Source organism: Martes martes, assembly GCF_963455335.1.
Source record: "Martes martes genome assembly, chromosome: 4".
Lineage (NCBI taxonomy): Eukaryota > Metazoa > Chordata > Mammalia > Carnivora > Mustelidae > Martes > Martes martes.
In genome coordinates, this window is record NC_137891.1 from 155139698 (window position 1) to 155162406 (window position 22709).

The 22709-nt window shown below is 45.2% G+C and overlaps 1 protein-coding gene across 8 annotated transcripts in view; it reads left to right on the plus strand.

The window, feature by feature from the left end:
- The window catches only part of MKNK1 (MAPK interacting serine/threonine kinase 1), a 42158-nt gene continuing 19449 nt past the window's right edge, over positions 1 to 22709 (plus strand). The window contains exons 1-7 of one of the 8 annotated variants that reach the window (XM_080800678.1): positions 24 to 43; positions 588 to 679; positions 10025 to 10198; positions 15665 to 15719; positions 16706 to 16812; positions 18969 to 19070; positions 21166 to 21263. In XM_080800678.1, the coding sequence (XP_080656804.1) occupies positions 16797 to 16812; positions 18969 to 19070; positions 21166 to 21263 (216 nt within the window). In that variant the 5' untranslated portion in view covers positions 24 to 43; positions 588 to 679; positions 10025 to 10198; positions 15665 to 15719; positions 16706 to 16796. Of the gene's footprint in view, positions 75 to 587; positions 680 to 4480; positions 4573 to 10024; positions 10199 to 15664; positions 15720 to 16705; positions 16813 to 18968; positions 19071 to 21165; positions 21264 to 22709 lie in introns of all 8 variants that reach the window. The other 7 variants (XM_080800679.1, XM_080800677.1, XM_080800683.1 and 4 more) reach the window with 7 other exon arrangements.

Below are 22709 nucleotides of genomic sequence, written 5' to 3' on the forward strand. Positions count from 1 at the left end.
GGGCCTAGTACCGCCTCTTCCGCGTTCTCGGAGCGACCTGCAGGTGGGTGCGCGCGACCGGTCCCGTGGCTGAGGTAAAGGCGACACAGCGAGGTACCCCTCCGAGCGAAATGGGGCGGGGGTCTGTGAACGAGTCGGTGTGCCCGGGACAGGGCAGTTAGGGCCTTCAAAGTGGCCCGAGGTCACGATCCGAGCGTGCTGCGGAGGGACCGTGGAAGGGAACGCTTCTTTAGGGCTCTCCTCAGGGACCCCGTCTGTGACCTGGCAAGGTTCCGTCCGTGGCGAGCTCAGGACGCGGCGTGTGTCCCCGGCCGGGGCTCAGCTGGTGCCTGGGGTGAGGATTAGGTCGTGACAGGTGTCGGACGTCGGAGCTCCGTCGGTGGCCAGTTTGAAATCAGTCCCTAACACACCGTATGGCTGGGCTCAAGGCTCAAGAGTCCAACATCACGAATAGATTTTCACGTGAGGAGTTTACATCTGTGTGCACTGCCTTATTTTAAAGTTAACTGTTTCATCCCAAAGCTCTTGACATGTGTGGGTTCGCTGTACAGTGAGGAGAGATGATGCCTGATGTATTCTCTTCTTAGGGAGTTTCCAGGCTACCTGTCAGATGGTCTGTGGCAGATGAGAGCCCAGCGCAGGTGACACGAATGAAATGTTGGAAGTGCTTGACTTTGGGGTAGGTAGTCCTGGGTTCAGATCTCACCTCTGCCACTTCCTAACTGTGTGTCCTTGAGTCATTTCCCCTCTCAGAGCTTTGGTTTGTCTTGTATAAAAGGGACACAATAAGGTCATTGTAAAGGTTGACTAGGATCACAGGTGTCACCTAGTATGGCACCCATCACAGAATGGGTGCTGAAGACATGGCAGCTGTGATTTCTTCAAACTAGGTCATTTTGGTTGGGAGTACTTTAGAGAGGTCCCTGGGGAAGAGTTGAGGTGACCTAAGTCTTGAAGCCTCCTTGGGCTTTATAGGTGGAACTGACCTTGCAGGATGGGAAGGGAACTAGTGCTTGTTGAACATGGCTCATGTGCCAAGCCATGCACTGGGCCATGGATGTATATTGTTGCACTGGATCCTCAGCCCTCAGCCTGGTGCTTTCAGTCTTACTACCCTTTGCTTTAACCCCTCTAAAAAGGACGAGGCTGGAAGTGATGTAAAGAGGAGACCAAGGGATTGGGTTTTCATATGGAACTGAACCAGCTGGAGACTTTGGTGTCCCCTTCCCCAATTTCTCCCATCTCAACTCTTCCCTTTTTGTGATCCCGGAGTTAATTGGGTTCTTGACTTTGGGAAACCTGTTACTCTAGTGATCTAGCAGACTTTGGTGGTTTGAAGGCCTGGCAAGAGAGCACCTCTCAAACTTAGACTGCGTGAAGCTGAACCTTGGCAGAGAGAAGCTCTGTGAACAGGACCTGTGGATTCCAGCACATGCTTAGAAGTGTAGGTGGTCTCCTGCTATGTGGTCCCATAGTAATCTAGTAATCTGGCCCCTTTTGCATCCTTTTCATGGGGGCCCATGCGATCTTCCTCAGACAATGGTCTTCATCATGTTTTGTCTCTGCTCAGAAACCTTGGCAGGCTTCCTTGCCTACTGTATAGAGTCTGAACTCAGTCGCATAGAGGAGTTCCCCCATAATCTCTTCCCATACATCAATCCTGCCTTGTTTCCCTTTGTTCTCCCAAACCTACACCCTGTGCCTCAGTCAAAATAGCTAGTTTTTGTTCCTTAAACACTCCCTACATGTTCCTTTGCTTGCACTCTCTTCCTTACATTCCCTTTTCCTTCCGGTCTTTCAAGGTCAGTGTCTCATATGACCTTCTCAGGGAAGCTTCTCTGATCTCCTTGCTGGATTAGTTGCCCTCCTTCCCATCTTTGGTAACAGGGGCTGAACTTCAAATATAGCTCTGATTACTATCTACCTTGGGGTATGTCTCCCCATGTGTATTCTGAGTACACTGGTAGTAAGGGACCATGTCTATTTCATCCCTCCTCTTCCTGGCACATAGTAGGCCTTTGCAGTGTTTGTGGTTGAATGAGTCATTAACATTTTTTATTTATTCACTTTGGTCTTTGTTTTATGAGCTTTCAGGTTCAGAGTGGGCCTTTGTGTTTTTCCTTCTCTTTGTGCCTAAGGAGAGCCCTAGTTTAGATTGATGATGCCCTGATTTCCAGCATCAAAGGCAAGAAAGTGCAGGAATTCTGTACAAGGCAAGATTTTTTATTGCTGTTTTTGTTCTCTTGGCTTTGCTGTGAGTTTTGTTAGAAGGAAGGCGGTGCTCTGTTCAAAGATCTGAACTGAGTGTGATACAGTTCATGCAGGGGAAAACTCACAGGTGGTTTGTTAATCTGTTGTTCTGCCTTTGGCCTTGGCCTTGGGGCTGGTCCTTCTCATTTGGGAACCTGCAACTACAAATTCACATTTTTCCTTGCCAACAGCTTCAGCATGTGGAACAGAAGGCTCTTTGATGATCATAGGAAAATACACATCATTGATAGTAGAAGGAGCTTGGGAACCATCTGGTTCTACCTCTGATTTTACAGATGGGGAGAGGTCCCAAGAGAGGAGGGACTTGATTAAGACTGCACAAAGAATCAGTCAGTGGTGGAGATAGTACTAAAATAAAAGTGAGATAGTACTACAAGTGAAAGTCCTGACTGTTTTTTCCGGTTCACTACCTTTTATTTATTTATTATTATTATTTTTTAAAGATTTTATTTATTTATTAGACAGAGATCACAAGGAAGCAGAGAGGCAGGCAGAGAGAGAGGGGGAAGCAGGCTCCCTGCTGAGCAGAGAGCCCGATGCAGGGCTCCATCCCAGGACCCTGAGATTATGACCTGAGCTGAAGGCAGAGGCCTAACCCACTGAGCCACCCAGGCGCCCCGGTCCACTACCTTTTAAATATCATATCTAACAGATTGAGCACTTATTATATGGCAGATACTGTTTCTGTGCTTTATATGTAACACCTTAAAACTCTGTTTATAGACTTGGAAATTGAGGCAGATAGAAATCATTCAGATTTACTTTCTGATTCCACAACTCTGATTTTTAATATGGTGGAAATGGCAGCCATCTCCTCACCAGTGGATGGAACAGTTCTCCAAAGAGCTTGCTCCCAGATTGTGCTACCTCTGTGAGTGAGAGCTGTCCTCCTGGCGATGTCCCCCTGTAACCTGGGGAGATGTCTTGAGAGGAATCCAGAGTGCTTTGAAGGAACTAACAAAAAAAATGAAGGAAGCCCGTGAGTATTCGTTTATCATATTTATCAAGTCAGATAGTAAATGCAGTTTTAGAATAAACGTAGTCGAGGATCTTTCTGTAAAGATTCCCGGTCAAGGGTGGCAAGACTGAATTCAATAAACACATACTGAGCTCTTGTTAAGTACAAAACCCTGGTATTGAGAAATATACACAGAGGAAAACAACACATTTCCTGTGCTCCAATAAGTAATTGTCTTCTCAGAGCCTTCTCCCTCCAGTGTAGTTGGAAAGACAGAGAATCACATAAATAACTGAAATCAGACTGACTGTGGTAAATGTAGTAAGGAATGTAAACAAAGTGGGAGTTTGGGAAAAGGAGAAATCAATCCCAACATGACCAAAGGGAGTCTAGAAAAGGATTCCTGAAGGTGGAAATTTATGCTGGGCTTTGGAAGAAGTTCATTCCTATGCAAAGCTGCAATTTGATCAGTAGTCTAGAAGTGGAAAGGAGCAGGTGTTTGTGTGGGGGGGTGGGTGGGAGAGAGGAATGGACTTGGTAAGGAGAGGAAATAAGCTGAAATGGTAGATTGTGGCCAAAATGTAGAGGGGAGTTGGGAAGAAAACATTAACATTTATTGAGGGTCTGCTCTGCACTGTGGCTTGCAATATGTTAAATGCTTTACACATTATGATTTATTTAATCTTCACAGTCCTACAATATGGGGATATTTATCCCTGATTTAAAGATGAAGAAGCCAGACCTCAGCAAGATTAAAGTGACTTTCCCAAGGTCAGGTAGCAAGTAAGTGGCAGAACTTGGTCCAAACTTAGGAGTGTTGGATTTCAAAGACCTATGTTCTTTCCATTATGCTGCAAGCCTCCTAATACCATCACTAGGGCTCTGTTTACTCTGGCTGCATAATGGAGGCTGGTCTGGAGCAAAGAAGGTCCCAGAAGGAGGACATCATCGAGGAGGCTGTTGGAATAGTCCAGTTCAGGCTTAAACTGTGAACCACCAGCCTAACATGGAAGCTGCCTGGTCCAGGTCTGCTTGATTGGTTTAATGTGTGAGTATTTCTGGCAGCTGCTGTAGCACCATCAACCAAGTGCATTGGCATCCTTTGCTATTAGAATCTCAGAATCAGTTTACAGAGCCTGCTGGCATGTGTTTCAGGCATAGGTTCTAATGTGAGATTAGCAACTCATCACAGAAATGTCTGGGGAGGGAACCCACTTGGCAGATACCATTCCTTCATTTTCTCACCCTCAGATTCAGCAAGAATCTATAATGGAGGAAAGAGGTCCACACTCAAGACTTACTAGGCTGCTTCATTCAAGTCCTCGTTCTGCTCATTATCATCTGTGAGTTGTTGATCTCGGCTTCTTTGTCTGTAATATTGGGTCTAAATGGGTTCACTTCTGAGATCTCTTCTCTTGCTAATGTCATGTGTTGCTTTGCTCTTCCTGGCTTGGGGTGGTGTAAGGAAGTGGCCAGGAATATGCACCTGGATTCTGAGAGATTAGGCTTTAAATTCCAGCCTCTCATTCTTCTGGATTCACAGTAGCTAGGTTACATAAAGATCCAGAATTGGACTGGCTAGGTTTGAGTCCTGGCTCTTTCACTTGCTAGCAGTGTGGCTGGGGCAAGTTATTTAACCTTCCTGGTTTTCAGTTTCTTCATCTGTAAAATGGGGATACAGGTATTACCTACTGCATAGCATTGTTGTGAGGATTGAGATAACCTACGTCAAATACTTAGCACAGTGCCCACCATATAATAGGTGCTCAATGAATGTTAGCTTTAATAGTAATCATATTAACAATTATTATTAATGTCCCATTAGCTATTGTTTTTATAGAAGGTGTATTTATTTGGGTAGTTTTCCCTACTGTCTTACTCTGACATCTCTGCCTTCTCTTGCCTTCCATTGATTCATCAGGAAACTTTGAAATAATACATTGTTCTGTCGCAGAACTGCAAAGTGTAACGTGACAGGAAGTGCCTACAGGAGAAGGGTCTGTTAAAAGTCAGTGGCTCATTAGAAAATCTTACCTGACTTGTGTTTTCACCCAGCTCTCTCCACAGTAAACAGGAACAGAGCAGCATACTTACTCCCTTTTGCACAGCCTTCAACAAAAGTGCTAAGTAAGCTTCAATTCACTTGCCAAAAAGTACAATAACAGTATCTCTGGAAAAGTGGTACCTAATTTGGTTCTTTCTCTCCAGCTTAAAACCCTCTGACCTTAACTTAAGCCATTTCTTCTTGTTCCATTTTCCTTGAATATGGAAAATGTCCTTCTGATTATAAAGGCAGGATGAGATCAAGATTTTCTCATGAGAACCTTTTGTGTACTTAAAGCCAGAATCGAGTTAGGCCTCCTCTTCTCTTCTCCAGACTAAGCAGCCTTAGTTTCTTTCACCTCACTCTTAAAACCTATTTTCCGTGGCTTGGATCACATTGGTCATGCTTCTTTTCTTTCTTTTCAGTTTTTCTACTTCTTGGCAGTGACCCAGACTGCTTAGTCTGCTCGTAAGAGTCCAGCTAAAACAATATAAGGGAAGAATAACTTCAGGTGTTTTCATTCATGCATTAACATGTATTGAGTATTTGCCCCATGCCAGGCCCTGTGCTAGGTGTAAGTACCCAGAGAGGAATCAGACACAGTCTTCACCCTGTCCCCAGATCACAGGCTAAGGGGAGATGTGCAATCACATGTGACAGATGCTGTGATTGGACTATGCACACGTGTGGAGAGCTGGGAATTGTTGAAGGCAATTAGGTAGAAACAGATCCATTCTGCCTGGACTGTAGGTCGGGGTTTCTGTAGAGGAATGGCAGGACCTAATGAAAGAGGGGTAATCTGGGGCAAGGTTGTGAGCCCCTGAGTGACAGCACAGAGGCCTGGTTATTCCAGTGGAGTGGACAACCATTAGAAGTGTTGGAGCAGGGAAGTGACAGGCTCAAATTTGACTTGTGAACCAAGGACAGATACCACAAGCCTGAGTCTTATCTGCCCTTCATGGATGTTTTCATATTACTTAAAAATAATATGATGGATTCCTTGTTTTTTAATAGGCCTTTTTTCTCTAAGACTTCTATAGAAAAACTAGTTCTTGAACTCTGGGAAAATTTCATTCCATATACATGTAGGAAGTTTAGAAGAAATGAGGGAATTGGGTGCCCCACCTGTCTTAGACCCAGTGGCACTCCACTGTGTGTAGGTGTGGTCTGGCCTCATTCATCCTTTCCCAGCCCTATCCCAGGAAGACCTCCAGGAGGGAAGGGAGGGCTCCAGGGCTTATTGGGGTATTTGGTAAGCAATGCTGAGAAGATGCAGGCAGTGTGAGTCAGAAGTTCTTTCTGAGGAGGAAAAGAGACCCAGGAATTTGAAATGGTGCCAGAAGGAATCAGGGCCAACCAGGCACTTAGAATCCTGGGTCATGAATCTGAAAATCTTCATATTCTATCTCTCTGCCTTTGTACTTTGCTGTCAGTTTATTCCTTCTGGCTGCCCAGTTGTGGTTTACAGAGCGCATTCTAGGGCCTCAGCTGATCTGGGGAAGCCATATCTCAAGCTAGAGTCATAATTGCTATTTATTGAGTGCCTACTCCATGCCAGCCATTGTGCCCTGAACTTGAAATACATTAGCTCACTTAATTCTCCCAACAACCTTACAGCGTCGGTGTTCTTGCCTCCATTTTATAGATGATGACAGTAAAGCAGAGAAGTTAAGTATTATGTCCAAGACAACTTATTAGTGAATGGGAAGCCTGGAATTCGATTCTAGGCCCTCATGGCTCAAAAGCCCATGCACTTTGTACCTCCACAGCCCTTGAGTAGTTCTAAACAGCAGAATAACACAAAATCCATAAATAAATTCTGAAGGTTGTTTTTACCATAGGCTTGCTAGAGGTGGGAGCAAACGGAGGTGCGTTTGTGTGCATGTGTGCGTTGTGGGGAGGGAAGGAATGGAGTTGGCAAAGAGGGGAAATAAGCTGGGTTGGCAAACATGGCCTATCGGCTATATCTGACTCATCATCTGTTTTGTATGGACTGCAAGCTAAGAATACTTACTACATTTCTAAATGGGTGGGGGAAAAATTCAAGAGAAGATTAATATCTGTGATGGGAAGATTATCTAAAACCCAAATGCTAGCAGTGCCTGGGTGGCTCATTTGGTTAAGTGTCCAAGTCTTGGTTTCAGCTCAGGTCATGATCTCAGGGTCCTGAGACTGAGCCCCTCATTGAGCTGTATGCTCACCAGGGAGTCTGCTTGAGATCCTCTCCCTCTCTGTCTGCCCCTCCCCCACCCCCTGCCCCTGTGTTGACTCTCTTTTTTCTCTCAAATAAATAAATAAATAAATAAATTGAATAAAGGGGCACCTGTGTGGCTCAGTCTGTTAAGCATCCGACTCTTGATTTTGGCTCCGGTCATGATGTCAGGGTTGTGGGATCAAGCCCTGTGGTTGGGCTCTGTGCTCAGTGCGGAGTCTGCTTGTCCCTCTCCCTCTGTTCCTCACCCCACTCACACTTGCTCTCTCTGTCTGTCTGTCTCTAGAGCAAATAAACAAAATATTTAAAAAGAAAGACAAAGAAAGAAAGAAAATCCAAATTAGGCTTTATTTTTTTTTTTTTCAAGATTTTATTTATTTATTGTCAGAGAGGGAGCAAACACAAGCAGGGGAGGCAGCAGGAAGAAAGAGAAGCAGGCTCCCCACTGATCAAGACACTCAATGCGGGGCTCGATCCCAAGACCCTGGGATCATGACTTGAGAAACATAGCCACAATCATTTATTTACATATTGTCTATGGCCCCTTTCGTTCTACAAAGGCAAAATTAAGTAGTCACAATAGAGATCATGCAACATAGAGAAAGCCTGAAATATTTACTGTCGGGCTCTTTGTGGAAAAAAAATTGGCCAACTCTTACTATAGGCAATAAGATGGAACCTCTGGCAAGACTAAAGGCAGAGTTATAGTTCAAAGGTGTTCCAGGTAGTCCCTGGAAATGTAGCCTTAAGGAGAGGGAGTGTAACCTGAGCTTCTCTGGGCCCTAGAAATAGTTTCATTGGGCCACAGAGATTTGTTGGGGAATAAAAAGCACGCTAGGAAGAATAATTATGTATGCTAACATTCTCTATTGGACAATAAAGAAATATTTTATGGATGAAGTAATGTAGTTAGATATTTCCTAGAGCCCTTCTTGAGCTAGATACTATGTTAGATACTAGACAAACATGGAAAAGATCCATCCCTGCCTTTGAGGAGCTTACGGCCTAGTGGGCGAGCCATGTATGTGTGTGAATACCCAGCTCTGTGTATTATCATAGCGTGGATGTGATGAAATGCTGGGTGAAATAGAAAAAGGTTAGGGACTGCTGTAATTTGTGGGATCACTTTCAGTAATTCCTGAGGGGCCCGGAAGGATGAATATAGGTGTTCTTTTCAAGAAGCAGCATACCAGGCTGAGGGAAAGCCTGAGGGTGAGAACATTAGGGACAACAAGGTTAGAGGAGAAAGAGATAGTGGAAATGATTCAAATGATCTGTGGCTGGGCAGCTGCCAGGGTGGCAGAATCTGATAGAGAAGAAGGGAAAGGAGGAAGGATGGGGGTTGGGATAAGTCAAGTTTGGGACACATGATTTGAGATCCTGGTGAAGCATATCCGGCTTCCAGTTAGAAGACCATTTTAGAAATGTTAGCACAAGGGCCCATAATTCAGATTTTTTTTTCAAGATTTTATTCATTCATTTGAGAGAGAGACAGAGCACGAGAGGGAGGAGAGGCAGAAGGAGAGAGACAAGCAGACTCCCCACTGAGCATGGAGCCCACACACATGTCACAGGGCTCCATCCCAGGACCCTGAAATCATGACCTGACCTGAGCTGTAGTTAGACGCTTAACTGATTGAGCCACCTGGGTGCCCCATAACTCATATTTAAACTGCATGCTCAGAGCTTTTCCACTGGGGAAAAGGGGAAATAGATACTCATTTTGTAGAGAAATTGGCAAATCAGCTTTGACATATGGTAGCCAGAGTCGCAAGATTGAAAATCGCAGTGGACATATAGAAGATCAAATTATCACATGGAAAACTAGCAATAATTGTGCATTGGACTTAAAACCTTTTTCATGTTTATACCACCTGCTGCTCTCAGCATTACTTTATCTTTCTGGCTCTGTTGCCTCCTGCCTGTGAGACCTGGACCTGGCCACTAAGAGATCGAGCCAGAGTTCATTCATCTCTAAAAAGCATGGGTGACAGGGGCGCCTGGGTGGCTCAGTCAGTTAAGCATCTGCCTTTGGCTCAGGTCATGATCCTAGGGTCCTGGGATGGAGCCCCACATCGAGCTCCCTCCTCAGTGAGGAGCCTGCTCCTCCCTCTCTCCTTTTGCCCCTCTCCCTGCTTATGCACACGTGCATGTGCATGCACTCTCTCAAATAAAATCTTTTAAAAAAATAGAATAAAAACATGGATGACAGAGAAGTGTCAGATTTTACCTTCCGCAGGACACTCCTCAGTGAACAGAGCTGTCCAGATCTATCCTCCAGGTCCATGTCTGGACTCCCACAGCGGAAAGAGAATCTGAAAACTACTCAGACCCTCATCACATCTTCAAATGCTTAGTGTCAGCATTTTCAAATGCTCAAGTTCCTGATTTTAAAGATGGGAAATCTGTGATAGTCTTGTATGTATCTACTTACTGATGTGATGCATAGGTTTGGGGGACATGTAGGGTGTGCTTTATTTTCACTGCTCATTTTAAAGAAGTCGGATTTGTATATCTTTTCTATTTCTGCTTTTTTAAGATTTTCATGAAGCCAGAGGAAGCAAAAGCCGGTCAGGAAGTGAAGAATGCCTGCTACCTCCAGAGACTATTGACACATTTCCTGTAGCTGGAAGACAGCAGCCCTCCAACAGGAGCATTATTTTATTATTTCATTTCAGTTTACAGAGGATTTACTTCTCAGAAGTTGGGCAAGGTAAGATTGGATGCACATTTTGCTTAAGCTTTTAGGTTGCTTTGGGTTGAAGTTATCTGATAGTTCCAGAGGAAAGGGTGGGTGGGAGATTTCAGTATTCAGTGGGCAGCTAGGATTAGCTGAGCTGCCTGGCATGCCTAAGTTATGTAGTAAGGACGAGCACATTTCTACCAGAATACAATGGCAGAGAAAGTAAAAGGGAGATTGTGCAGTAAGTAAAACATACTTATTTACTTGTAATTATGAAAGTAAAACAATTGTGCCATAAATAACAAAATCAAATACAACAGAGATATGAAAAGTATAATTCTATACCCCCCTCCAGTTTCGTTCTCTCAAAGTAACCATTGTTAATAATGGCTTGAGATGTATCTTTCCAAGTTTTTGTTTTTCTTTTTAACTTGCCATATTTGTGACATATACAATGCTCTTTTGAAGTGTTCTTAAATGCCTGAGGCTCTGTCATGCCTGGCAGGTTAGAAATAATGCCTTAGTTGGAGATGGGGTCAAATGACGGTTGGGCGAGGATGGTTTGAGTCTGATCTGTGAGCTTTTATACTCCTTGGCTGCTGTGTGTCAGTCACCCTTCTTCATCTGAAGCTTCCCAGCGACACACCATCTTCCCCGCTCCCCATTCCCAACCAGCTCCCCTTCCTGAATTCTCCCCTTCCTTAATGGTACCACTGCTCTTCTGGTTACCTGACTTTAGTTCATAAAAATATATTGAGGTCCCCCTCTGTGCTTGCTCCCTGCTGGGCAGAGGGGCCAGAGAGATAAAAGGCCCCATCCCTTCCTTCAAAGATGATGGGCATGTCTGACTCTTCCACCATCTCCAGTCGCTCAGCAAGACTAGTGCCAGTTCCACCAGTTCCACCTCTGAGATTTCATCCCCTCACCTCTTTCTCTTCCTTCCCATCCCTGCCTTAGTTACAGGCCTTCCTTGCCTTCCTGCCTGCCGCAGCAGCCTCTCCTTGTTCTCACAGTCCCCGGCCAGCCTCCAGTTGCCTCTTCACATCGCAGCCAGTTTCACGGCCCAGTCCCGTCCCACTGCTTAGAGCAGTGATTCACAAGTGGGCTATGCGGACCTTGGGGGTCCTGGAAACCTTTTCAGGGTATCGACCAAGTCAAAACTATTTTTGTAACAGCACTAAAATGTTACTTGTTGTAGAGCAACAGTGCGTAGAACTGCTGGAACTTTAGCATGAATCAAGGCAGTGGCCCTAATGAACTGTCCTTGCAGTCATGCTATTCCTCTTTGCTACATCTCAGGGTTTTGTTTTTGTTTTTGTTTTTAAAGAATGTCCTGTGGCGCCTGGGTGGCTCAGTCCTTAAGGGTCTGCCTTCGGCTCAGGTCGTGATCCCAGGGTCCTGGGATCAAGCCCCACATCGGGCTCCCTGCTCAGCGGGAAGCCTGCTTCTCTCTCTCCCACTCCCCCTACTTCTTTCCCTCTCTAGCTGTGTCTCTCTCTGTCAAATAAATAAATAAAATCTTTAAAAAATAAATTTTAAAAATTAAAAAAATAAAAAAAGAATATGCTGATGAAGCAGTAAAATTGCTAATTTTAATGAATGTCAACCCTCAAGTACACATCTTTTTAATATTCTGTGTGACAAAGTGCAAAGGCTCATAGAGCACTTGTGTGCATGCCAAAGTACGGTGGTTGTCTCAGCGAAAAGCATTTGCGGGATTGTTTGAATGACGAGCTGAATTAGCCATCCTTCATTTTTATTTGGAAGAATGACTGAGGCCTGGTGAGGCTGCGGAGCAGATGGGGCCAGACGTTGGAGGACCTTGTGGTCACATTATTAAGCTTGGCTGATCTAACTTCAGCCTGCCTTTTTCAGCTTTTTATTCTGTCCTCTTGCTCACACAAATACAGTCCTTCCCTCTCGCTTACTCTTTCTAAAGCACACACTTCCTTTACCCGCTCCATCCTTCCTCTGATCATTCCTTCTGCCAGGAGATGCGGGTGACAGCTTTGAAGGCTGCTGTGATCCCAGAATCAGAATGGAGGAAGAAGATGGGCCTAACTCCAGACCTTTTCCCTCTGGAAATCTTGGTGTCCCAGCCTTGTTTGAGGCCTGTTGTGACTCACCGCCCTGCTGGCACCCTAGTGGGCCTCAGACTGCCCACTCTCCCCTAAGTTGAGTGAGATGCTGCAGTTTGCCTAACGCTGACCAGCCTCACCATACATAGGCCTTTGGGAAAAACCCGTGAAATAGCCTAGGCCCTCAGAATCACTCACAGACTGGCCTTTGAGTGAGCTGATTGCACAGGTGGCTCCTTTCATCCATCATGCCTTAAATATGACTAGCTTCTGTTTGAGTGTACTTTTTCCTTGACCTTGGTCCCTATGTAGTAATGATACCATCAGAAATTACATCAACCAACTAATACGTCAGATAGAAGAAGAATGTAGCCTTGTGCTTGATACCAGAACTGCCACGAAATCATGTGGTTGGACTAGTTTGTAGCTCATCCTCTGTAATATGCCAAAACGCAAAATACAGTTATCTCCAAGTAAGACAAAGAAACTTCTGATTAATTAGATTTCAGATTAAAATAATAATGGAAATATGGTGATAATGCCTTTGTATTTGTGTCAGCTAGAGCACACGCAGAAAATGCCCACACAGGAAATGATGTTCTTTAGCCCGGTGAGAGCATCAGTATCTCATTCACAGTGCCTCAGTAGGGAAGCTCTGTGCTAAGGGTTCTAAATAAAAGCATTCTTGTTGGTTCCTGGCTAACTCTGACTGGGCTACCCCTCCTGCCTTTCAGCATGAATAGCTCAATAGAATATTAATAATATTAGATATATGAAATAATATTAAATATACTACTAGTAACATAATAGTTAAAGGCTTGAATTTTAAGCCAGTCTGTCTCAATTTAAATCCTAGCTCTACCACTTACTAGCTGTGTGACCCCGGGCAAATTAATTATTTAATCTCTCTGTACCTCAATTTCCTCATCTGTAGGATGTAGATAATAATTATTCTTATCTCCTAGAGTTGTGAAGATGAAAGGAGTAAGGACATGTAAAATGTGTTTGTGAAATGCTTAGGACCTTGTGCCTGGCATCTGGTGAGCACAGTGTAGGTGTGTGTACTGTAGCTGGTAGCACCGTGCACAGCGCGTTAGTACTACTCCTTCAGAGAAGTCAGTGTCCGGGCTCTGTCTTCCCAGGCCCCTCCTCATTGCCGCCTCCTTGACCTCCCATTTCTCAGTCTTGGCTCTTCCTTAAGAGTGTCCGCCCTCTTTCTTTCCTTTTGTCAACTCTCCATCGTTTGAGGGCCTCCACCAGCTGGCGACTGAAGAGGCAACACCACAGATAGTTGTACTCCTCAGCTTGTTGTCACCACTGTTCCTTCTCTGGAAAGCCTTTGTGACTGAGGGAAATGACTCTTACAGGTTGGGAAGAGGAGGGAACCATAGACTTTGGAAAGAACTCTCGAGTACTCGGGAGAGTAGCATGAACTACATTTGCTGAGCTGAGTTAGCCAGCAAAGTCGTGTTCTTAAGGGGAAAGCGATCATCTTGGGTATCACATTCCAGATGCTGGAGCTGCTTGGTTCTCTGTAGGCTCCACCAAAACATGGAGAACAGATCTGCTGCTTTTGGGGGCAGTGTGGCTCCTAAGACCCTGGAGAAGTGACAATTCTTTCAGAGGTGGGCCTGGCGGTCACCTGTGGGGAGAACAGTGATGAAGGGTACTTACCTGTTGGGAATAGCTGTTGCTGTTGCAGGCCCACCAGGTGAGACTCCTGGGCTCCCCCCTCAGCAGCTCTGGGAGTTCTCCCCAATTCACACTGACCAGCCATGCCTGCTCTCTTCGGCCTTAGCACACGCTCTTTCTCTGTCCTTCTCCCAAGGCCCCACCCTGGCCAGTTCCCACTCATCCTTCAGATGGCGGCTTAGCTGTCCCTTCCTCTGGTTACTGAACTGAATTTGATGCCTGTCTTCTGCTCCACAGCACCTGGTACTTGCCTGTCACATAGCCCTTGTCCCACTCTACTGAAACTGTTTTATGTGTCAGTGGATTTAAATTCCTAAGGGCAGAGATACTATGTCTTCTCTCGTAGTCTTACCATCTAGCACTGGACAATCCGTAGGTGCCCAGTAAATACAGTATTTGTTGAATGAGTAAGTCATCAGCACTTTCACACCATGTCTTCTTTGACCCTCACCATAGCCTCGTGGTGCAAGCAACGCAGGCCTCACTCTGACCTCTCTCAGTATATGAAGAAACTGATACTTAGGGAAGCTAAGCAAGCTGCCCAAGCACACTCAGTGGTGGGAGCCAGGATTTAAACTGGTCTCTTGCACGCTCATTACATCATTTTGTTTTTTACAAAGTTTTTCCTTTAAAAAAAATAGCATTTAAAAAAATAAAAATTAAAAAAGAGTGTTTGTTGTTTTCCAGGTGCCAATATTCCTGAAACGTTTTTTCCTCACTTATTGTCGAATTTCAGTGCGGAGAAATCTAGATATGATTTTAAATACTCTGTATATAATCAGATTCTGAATTCCAGTGTGTGTTGGAGAAAGAGTATCGTGTATTTTATTGAAAATAAGACTTGGCTAAAATAATAATAGCATTAAAAAGTAACACATTTCATTGTATAAAATTTGGAAAATGCTGAAAAATGTAAAGCAGAAAATAAAAATCACCCCATCACACAGAGAAAACTATTATAGATTAGAAATGTCCTGGACACGAAAGGCAGCACTAAGATTAAAGCCCAGTTAAGCCACTAACTAGATGTTTGGTGTTAGGTAGATTGTTTAACCTCTGAGCCTCAGTTTCCTTGCCTTAAATATAACAAAAATATTTACCTTGTGGGATTATTGTAAGAATTAGAATTATTGTAAGAATTAGAATTACTGTCATGTACATAAAATATGTAGCACAGTGCCTGGCATATACTAGGCTCTCTTTCAGATTGTTGTAGTATTAGCATTTTTGTGTATTTCTGTCTAGTATGTCTACATACCTATGCATACTCATAATTTTTAATATGCATTCATTATTTTAGAGAGGGAGAGCCAGCAAGTAGGGCGGGAGGGGCAGAGGGAGAGGGAGAGAGAGAGAATCCCCAGCAAACTCCCCGCTGAGTGTGGAGCCCAATGCAGAGCTTGATCTGACGACCCTGAGGTCATGACCTGAGCTGAAATCAAGAGTTGGACACTTAACCGACAGACCCACCCAGGCGCCCCATACACATATGTTTTTCCTGCACATTTATATCAAGTATGTCATTGGGTCCTCACAGGGTTGCTGGAAAGGGCAGATGCTAGTTTAAAACCTGTTCTGTAGATGAGGAGGCTGTGACTCTAAGAGGCAGAGTAACTTGGCATAGCCTTGGTGCTGTGTCTACTAATATCTGAGCTGGGACTTTCTCTTTGGTCCCCTGATGCCAAGCTCATGTCCTTTCCCTGTCAACACTGTGCTTCCTCTCCAGCTCCACCTCCACCAGTACACGGATGGTAGACCACCGAGCCCTGACCAAGGGGAAGGTAAGGGCTGGAGGCCATAGAAGTACTGGGAGCTTCCACACCAGCTGGGGTCTGTCTGAAAACTTCAAAGAAGTGCTTGTTTCCTCCTCTGAAATCACAAACACATTGCCCAATCCTGCAGCAGAGACCACGCTTCTGGCTAGAAGGACAAGAACCTTCCAGGCCACAGGACTCTTTCTGAGGAAGAGTTTGTCAGAGAGCTCATAGAATGGACTAGCCTCACTCTGCACAGTCTGTAGGGCAGAGTTGGACCTGCTTTTCTTTCAGTGCATGCACTTGTTACCGAAAGGCCCTGGGTGTCAGGCACAACACCTAACACTAAGTATGCGCATCATTTCCTAACATTTCATTTCAGGGCCCATTTTCTGATGGTTGATGTGGATCTGACACTGTGCCATGGCTTGCAGGAGATACAGAGATGAACAGGCCACAGTCTGGCCTTTACAAACACTGCGGGGAGAGAGCTCAAGGCCAGATCCCATCAGTGCTCCAGTAGAACTTCTGGCAGGGTATTCGGGAGCAGAGGAGGAGCACTGTTAGTTCTGTGCAGTAAAGCCATCTGTTTGCCTAGTACCTGATTTCCAGAGTGTTTGTACGAACTGAACTCATTCAGGCGGGTGGAGACTTTGAGGGTGTGGGGAGCAGAGACTTTTGAGCTGGGTTGTAGTGGCCGAGAGGACGTCTCCGGCCAAGGGAAAGAGGTGAGCCAAGGACCAGCGTGATTATGGAGACTTACGCCCCAAGGAAACTTCCATCCAATGTTTGCATGCTTAATAAATTAAGGTCCCCCAGACCCTGCCAGTGGACTGTCTGCAATAGAATAGAGATTATAGACAGGCTCCAGGTGGGGAACCTATCAACCCGTTGGTAAGATTATGACACCTCTCCCTCTTCCCTCCCCCCATGTAAACAGGGAAGTTAAGGATGGTTGTTTTTTGTTTTTTCTTTTTTCACTTCACTGCCTTCCTACATTTTTTTCTTCCTAGTTTCAAAAACAACTCTCCTTCAACAAGTTCTGTTTCCAAGGAAAGTCTTAACCATTTGTCCCTTCTGGCGTACCCTCTTCCATTGAAATCCATGCAGAATAGACCAGGTACTCTATCTTTTTGTGTGTGAAGCCATAAAATCTAATATTGAGTATGTGGCGGTGCTCAGAGGTATGATTCTTCCACAAGAGGCTCCCTCAGCCCTGCTGTGGTAAAAACCAAGTATAAATTGCCGCTAACAGGGTTTTCTAGCTCGGGTCGTAAGTATGTCTGAGCATCCCCTGTGAATTATAATGCTGCCAGCTCTCTTGCTGCTTCTCTGCATTGCCTGCCTTTTGGCTGTTTTGCTTGTCTTCAGGCCCTCCGTCTGAGAGCAGGCAGAGGAAGGAGAAGGAGAAGGGAATCCAAAATCGGTCCGCTCTGCACTTGCCTCGCAGTGCTGATAAGAAAATGGATTGGCCTTGACTGCACACAGGGCAGGGCAAGAGGGACAGTGGGCCCTTCTCCTCAGCCTGCTGTCCCAGTGGCCAGTCCCTCCCTGGGCTCCTGAAGAGCCCCCTGAGTTTCATTTCTGTAGAATTTCTCACTGTGTTGGGCAGCTTTTTCCCTTTAACTTAGCTTGATGAGGGTAGATATCGGGTGCCGATATTTAAGTTGGATTCTTTGAATTTATAGTGTGTTGCCACCCCCAGATAGATCTTGTGCTTGAAGCTGTTGGCCAGAGTAATATTTTGAGATCCTCTGTGGATTCCTTTTATCCACGTGTTTATCCATTCTCTAACATATAATTGAAAAATCTGCTGTCATCAGATCCAAAAATGGGAGGAAGAATGCACCTAAACTGAGCCGTCAGACACTTGGCTGTCTAACCAGGCTTTCCGGATTATAGTGGAAAGTACCACCGTTCTGTGTGCTCTCTCCTAATAGCTGTTGTGTACTTGCTCCTGAGAACAATGTAGAGACATGCAGCGGCCCTAATCAATCTTCCCAAGCAGACTTGCCATTTTTCTGACCGTGTTCAGCCGGGGTCCTCTGAGAAGAAAGTGGGCCTTTCCCCTCAATGGGCAAAGAGCCAGCTTCCATTTCAAAATCTCTTAGAAAAAAAAATCCAACAAGTCAGAGCCTGTGTTTATTGAAGGTTGGTGTAAAAGTCTCTCACACTGAATGCCCCACCAGCACCCGAGTGCCTCTATTTTAGAAGGATGTAAAGGTTTAATCACCCTGGTGGGGATTTAGACCCAGAGACTTCAGAGAAATCTTATTATTTCTAACTGCAGGCGAAGAGTATTAAGGCTCCGCTCTGGATCAGGGGCATGACATGTTCTATAAGTAATTTATCTTTAACAGGAGAAGGCCCTTACTAGAGTGTCTTAGAAACAGTGCCCTGATTGGGTCCTGGTTCCCTGTTCCTCCTTTCTCTTTCCCCCTCTCAGTCTCCTGCTTATTCTTTCCATCCCCCCTTTCCTGCCTGGCGTGCCCAGTGTCAAAATGTCTGCCTCACAAATCCACCATTTAATGTGGGGAGCCTCCCTTTAACCTGCTGGCCAGTGAGAGATAATAATGTTTTTGCAGTAAATGACCTCATCCAGCAGCCCAGTGGAGACCTGTCAGCTGTAGACTTCTCAGACTTCTGAATAGACCCTAACTGCATCCTCTCAAATAAGGAGCTAAGGGGAAGGGGAGAGGATGCTCAGGGTTGCATAGGAACTCAGGTGTGTGTTCCCAGACGTGAAGTAATTTAGGGCCATCCTCAAAGCCGTCCCCTGCCCTATTGTACCCCCAGGGGCAACTCCACTGAAGGCCTGTAAATCCCTGCGCACATCCTCTCGGATGTCACTGAGCATATGATTTCATTTGCTTGGACCCCTCCCAAGCTCACGCCCTTGCTTAGCTCCCTGGGCCCTGCCTTTCTGGTGCTGAGGCAGGAGGATGTCACAGGTGGGATTCGGCTTATAGAATCATTGTTTTTGTTGGGAACTACAGTTTGACTGGTGGCAGATCTAAATCCACGTGCTAATGAGCTTGGTTAAAGCAGGCTCTGCTATCCTCTTTTAATCTAGCCTGTCTGTCTGAGTTCCTTTCCACAGTTAATGATCTCCAATAATGGCTTTGCCTTTAGTTTTGCCTCCTGGGTCAAACAAATCAATAGTCCTCACAGATATTTAAAAACCATCAGTGTAAAGCTCCTGGGTCCCCCTGCTTCTGGGTGAACTTATGCCTTGATCAGTATAGTGATATTTCCCTTACATCTCTTTTCTCCCAGAGATGGGCAGCAGTGAACCCCTTCCCATCGCAGAGGGTGACAAGAGGAAAAAGAAGAAGCGGAAGGCCCGGGCCACTGACTCCTTACCAGGGAAGTTTGAAGGTTGGTCACACGACTCCTCAGATCTGTGCCTGTGGCTCCCCGAGCATGGGAGGAGCATCCAGGTAGCCCACAAGTCTAGCTCTGAGCGTGTGTATCTGAGAGTCAGCTTGTGCTGATCTGTGTGACAAGGGTAAAAGGTGGAATGACAGAGCTCTCAGATGGTGCAGTCTGAATGGTTTCAGCACCTGTTTGGGAGTTAGAAAGACCGACCCATCAGACTTGTATATGGAGTGAGATTGCTTGGTACATTTTGGCCCTTTTCTGATGTGCTCTTTGCCCTGACTGTTCCTGGAGGGGCTGCTGAGAGGTAGAACGACCGTGTAAAAGGATGAGAGAACACCAAGGCCACAGCTCCAAGTGAAAGTTAAGTCTTCTAGAAACAGAGGATTTGACCTCAAGAAATCACAGCTACTTGTGCTGTATGAGTTTGACTCCACTTTAAAAGCGCATGCTGTGTTCAGGGGATACGATGTTGGATCATCAAAGATTTTGAACACTGTGGGAGGCACCGGCTCAGCGCTGGTCCTGTCATCGCTGGGCATGCGATGGCATGAAGTGAATCATCATACACTTCTGCAAGGGACTGAAAGCGTCAGTAGCTACTCCAGGATGGTGTTTCTTTCACTGTGAGACCTAAAAGAGCATCCCCTCATGGTCCCTCTTTGCAACATCGAAGATAGACTAGTGAATCAGTTGTTTTGTACAGTGGTTCTAGTAACAAGCCCTTTATGAATCAGGGGTATTGGGCTTCCAACCACCAACCTATCCTGAGGTGCACAAAAGGCTAATACCAAAGTGTCCATTGCCGGAGACACATGTCATTTAAAACACTTAGAAACAACAGTGTGCGTGCTTATAAACAGCTGCAGGACCCAAGAAGGTAATTAGAGAAGGGTTTGTCTCTTTGTTTGTCTTTAACTTAAACAGTAGATATATGTGTAAAGGGGTGGAATGGAGGGATGGACAAAAGTCTCGAGATTTTCAGAGGAGTTTCCAAATCAACAGGTCTTGCTCTTTCTGTGAACATGAGAGTATTTCCTGTTATTCGAGGGTGGCTTGTGCAATTATGGGCCTTCACTCTAGGAGTGATAAAATCTAATTTCATGGTTTAAAAGTGTTTTGCTCACCCTGTGGGTTTAAATGCTGGGCTGCCTCAAGAGGGAAGGACTGAAGAGTGGAGGTCAGGGAAGGAAGAGGTCAGCTTGACAGAGACCATGATGGAGCTGTGGCTTCCTTTGAAAGGGGCTCGAAGAGTCTGTGCTATTTGTGAGCTTGGGCAGGTCACCTAAATGTTCTTTCACCCCAGCCTATTACTCTGTGAGAACCACCCTGAGTCAGCACCCTAAAAACCTCAAGGCATCCGTTTGCATCCTACTTCTGTCTCCTATTTCCTGTGACTGACTTCTGGAAACTTCTCAGAAACCTCCAGTCACTTCTGTGTGTGGTACACAGTGAAACAGTGCTTCGTTCCCCTTTGTATCACCAGTGTCAAGCACAGCTGGGCACAGAGCTGGTGCTCCACAAATGAGTAATATCCATTGAAATCACACTCCTTCTGTGATGATCCCTTAGTTTCCCTACACAGATTTAACCTTTCCTTCCCTCTGCTGTTTTTTGTTTTTTTGTTTTGTTTTGTTTTGTTTTTTGTCCTGTGTCTTGTCCTTTTATGATGGTACTTACTACTGCCTGGTTTATTCTGGGGTCACTTGTCTGCATGTCTGTCTTCCCTACCTGACTGTGACCATCAAAGGGCAGGAACTATATTTTATTCCTCACTGTGTCCCTATTATGAACTTAATATGTTGTGTGGCACATAGTAGGTGCTCAGGACACATGGGCCAAATTGAAACTCTTCCACTGACCTCATCTCTAAAATGAGGAACAGGATGCCTTTGATGTGGTCTAGTTGTTGAGAAACTGAGTCCTGCGATGGCGGGAAGAGTTAATGGTCTTCCTTGTCACTGTGTGCTGCAGAGTCACCATGTGTGCCCTCGCTGTCACACCAGGGAGGCTGAATGACAGAAGCTCTTCTTTCCATCTGAGCTTGCAAAGGCACGACTTACCTTGTTATTCCTCTCACCCGTTTCACCTCTAGATATGTACAAGCTGACCTCTGAATTGCTTGGAGAGGGAGCCTATGCCAAAGTTCAAGGTGCTGTGAGCCTGCAGAATGGCAAAGAGTATGCAGTCAAAGTGAGTGTCTCCTCTGGATGCCAGACTTAACTTCGCATGCAGTCACTCCTAGCTTGCCTAAGCCATATACGCTTCATAGTATGCAATATGGCAACTCAGTAAAAATGAGGACTCCGAAGCTGGACTCACTGGATTCAACTCTTTGTTTCTCTTTTTACTTGCTGTGTAACATTGGGCAAGTTACTTAACACTTCTGTCCTTCAGTTTCCTTCTCTGTAAAATGGGTGTAATCATAGAAGTTTTAGAGCACTGATGTGGGGATAGAATATATATAAAGTGCTTAGAAGCATACCTGGCTGATAGTAAGCTGCTGTATCTTATTCTGAAAAATGGAGTAAACTTCAGGGAGTAGACAACCAGATTTGGAATGAGAAGGCATACCCACATCTCTGTTTTACCAAACTACTACCTGACTTTGGGCAAGTTGCTGAATCTCCTTAAGCCTCAGTTCCCACATCTCTAAAATGCGGATAACAATACCTAGCTTTCCTATTTCAGTGGAGTGGTTAGGAAGATGAAAATAAAAATGAACCGGGAGAAGTAGAAACACTACCAGTTACACAATGCTGTAAAGTGATGTACAGTATCATAATGAGGGCTGAGCATTCAGCTCTGGAGCAGGAGAGGTAGCTCCTTGTGGCATGACCTCACAGCGGCTCACTCTCCCCATCTGTGCTTCTGTTTGCCAGCTCCATGTGGAGAAAGAGATGGATCTGGAGCACTGGTTCTCAAAGTGTGGTTCCTGCACCAGCATTGCCTGGGACTTGTCAGAAGTATGAATTATCTGGCCCTATCCCAGACCTACTGAGTCAGAAACCAGAGATGGGCCCAGCAATATGATTTTAGCCAGATCTCCAAGTGGTTCTGACGCTTGCTGAAGCTGGAGAAGCCCTGATATGGGGCTGCTTTACATTCAGGATGAATCAGAATCATCTAGAGAGCTAATAGCACAGAGACCCAGTTTTCTTGATAGGGGGTAGGGCCTGGGTCTTTGTGTTTTTACCTCGTTCGCCAGTGAGTCTTATACTCACCAAAGTTTGGGAATCACTGATCTAGAAACAAGGTCTCATTAAATCCAAGGAAGCAAGTCAAATGTAATTCATATCATCTACGTGAGCCCTCAGGTCTAAGCCCTGCCTCACACAGGCAAACCCAGCCAAAGTGGCTCCTGAAAGAAGTGTTTCTTCTTTTAACCAACTGGCCATAGTCCCAGTTATGGATTAATAAAGGAGAATACTTCTGCTAAGTCACATTCCCTTTTTGCTGGAGTTTTGCTTCATATGGTAACAAAAAGTACTACCTCAATTCCTTTTTGGAAACTTGAGTATAAATTACAAGTAATTTTTTAAAAATATGCTTAAGTGTAGTAATAAGCTACAAATATAAGTTGATTTTCAAAGGTTTGGGGACATTTATGCATCCGTCCAGACCTATTTCTTCAGGTTT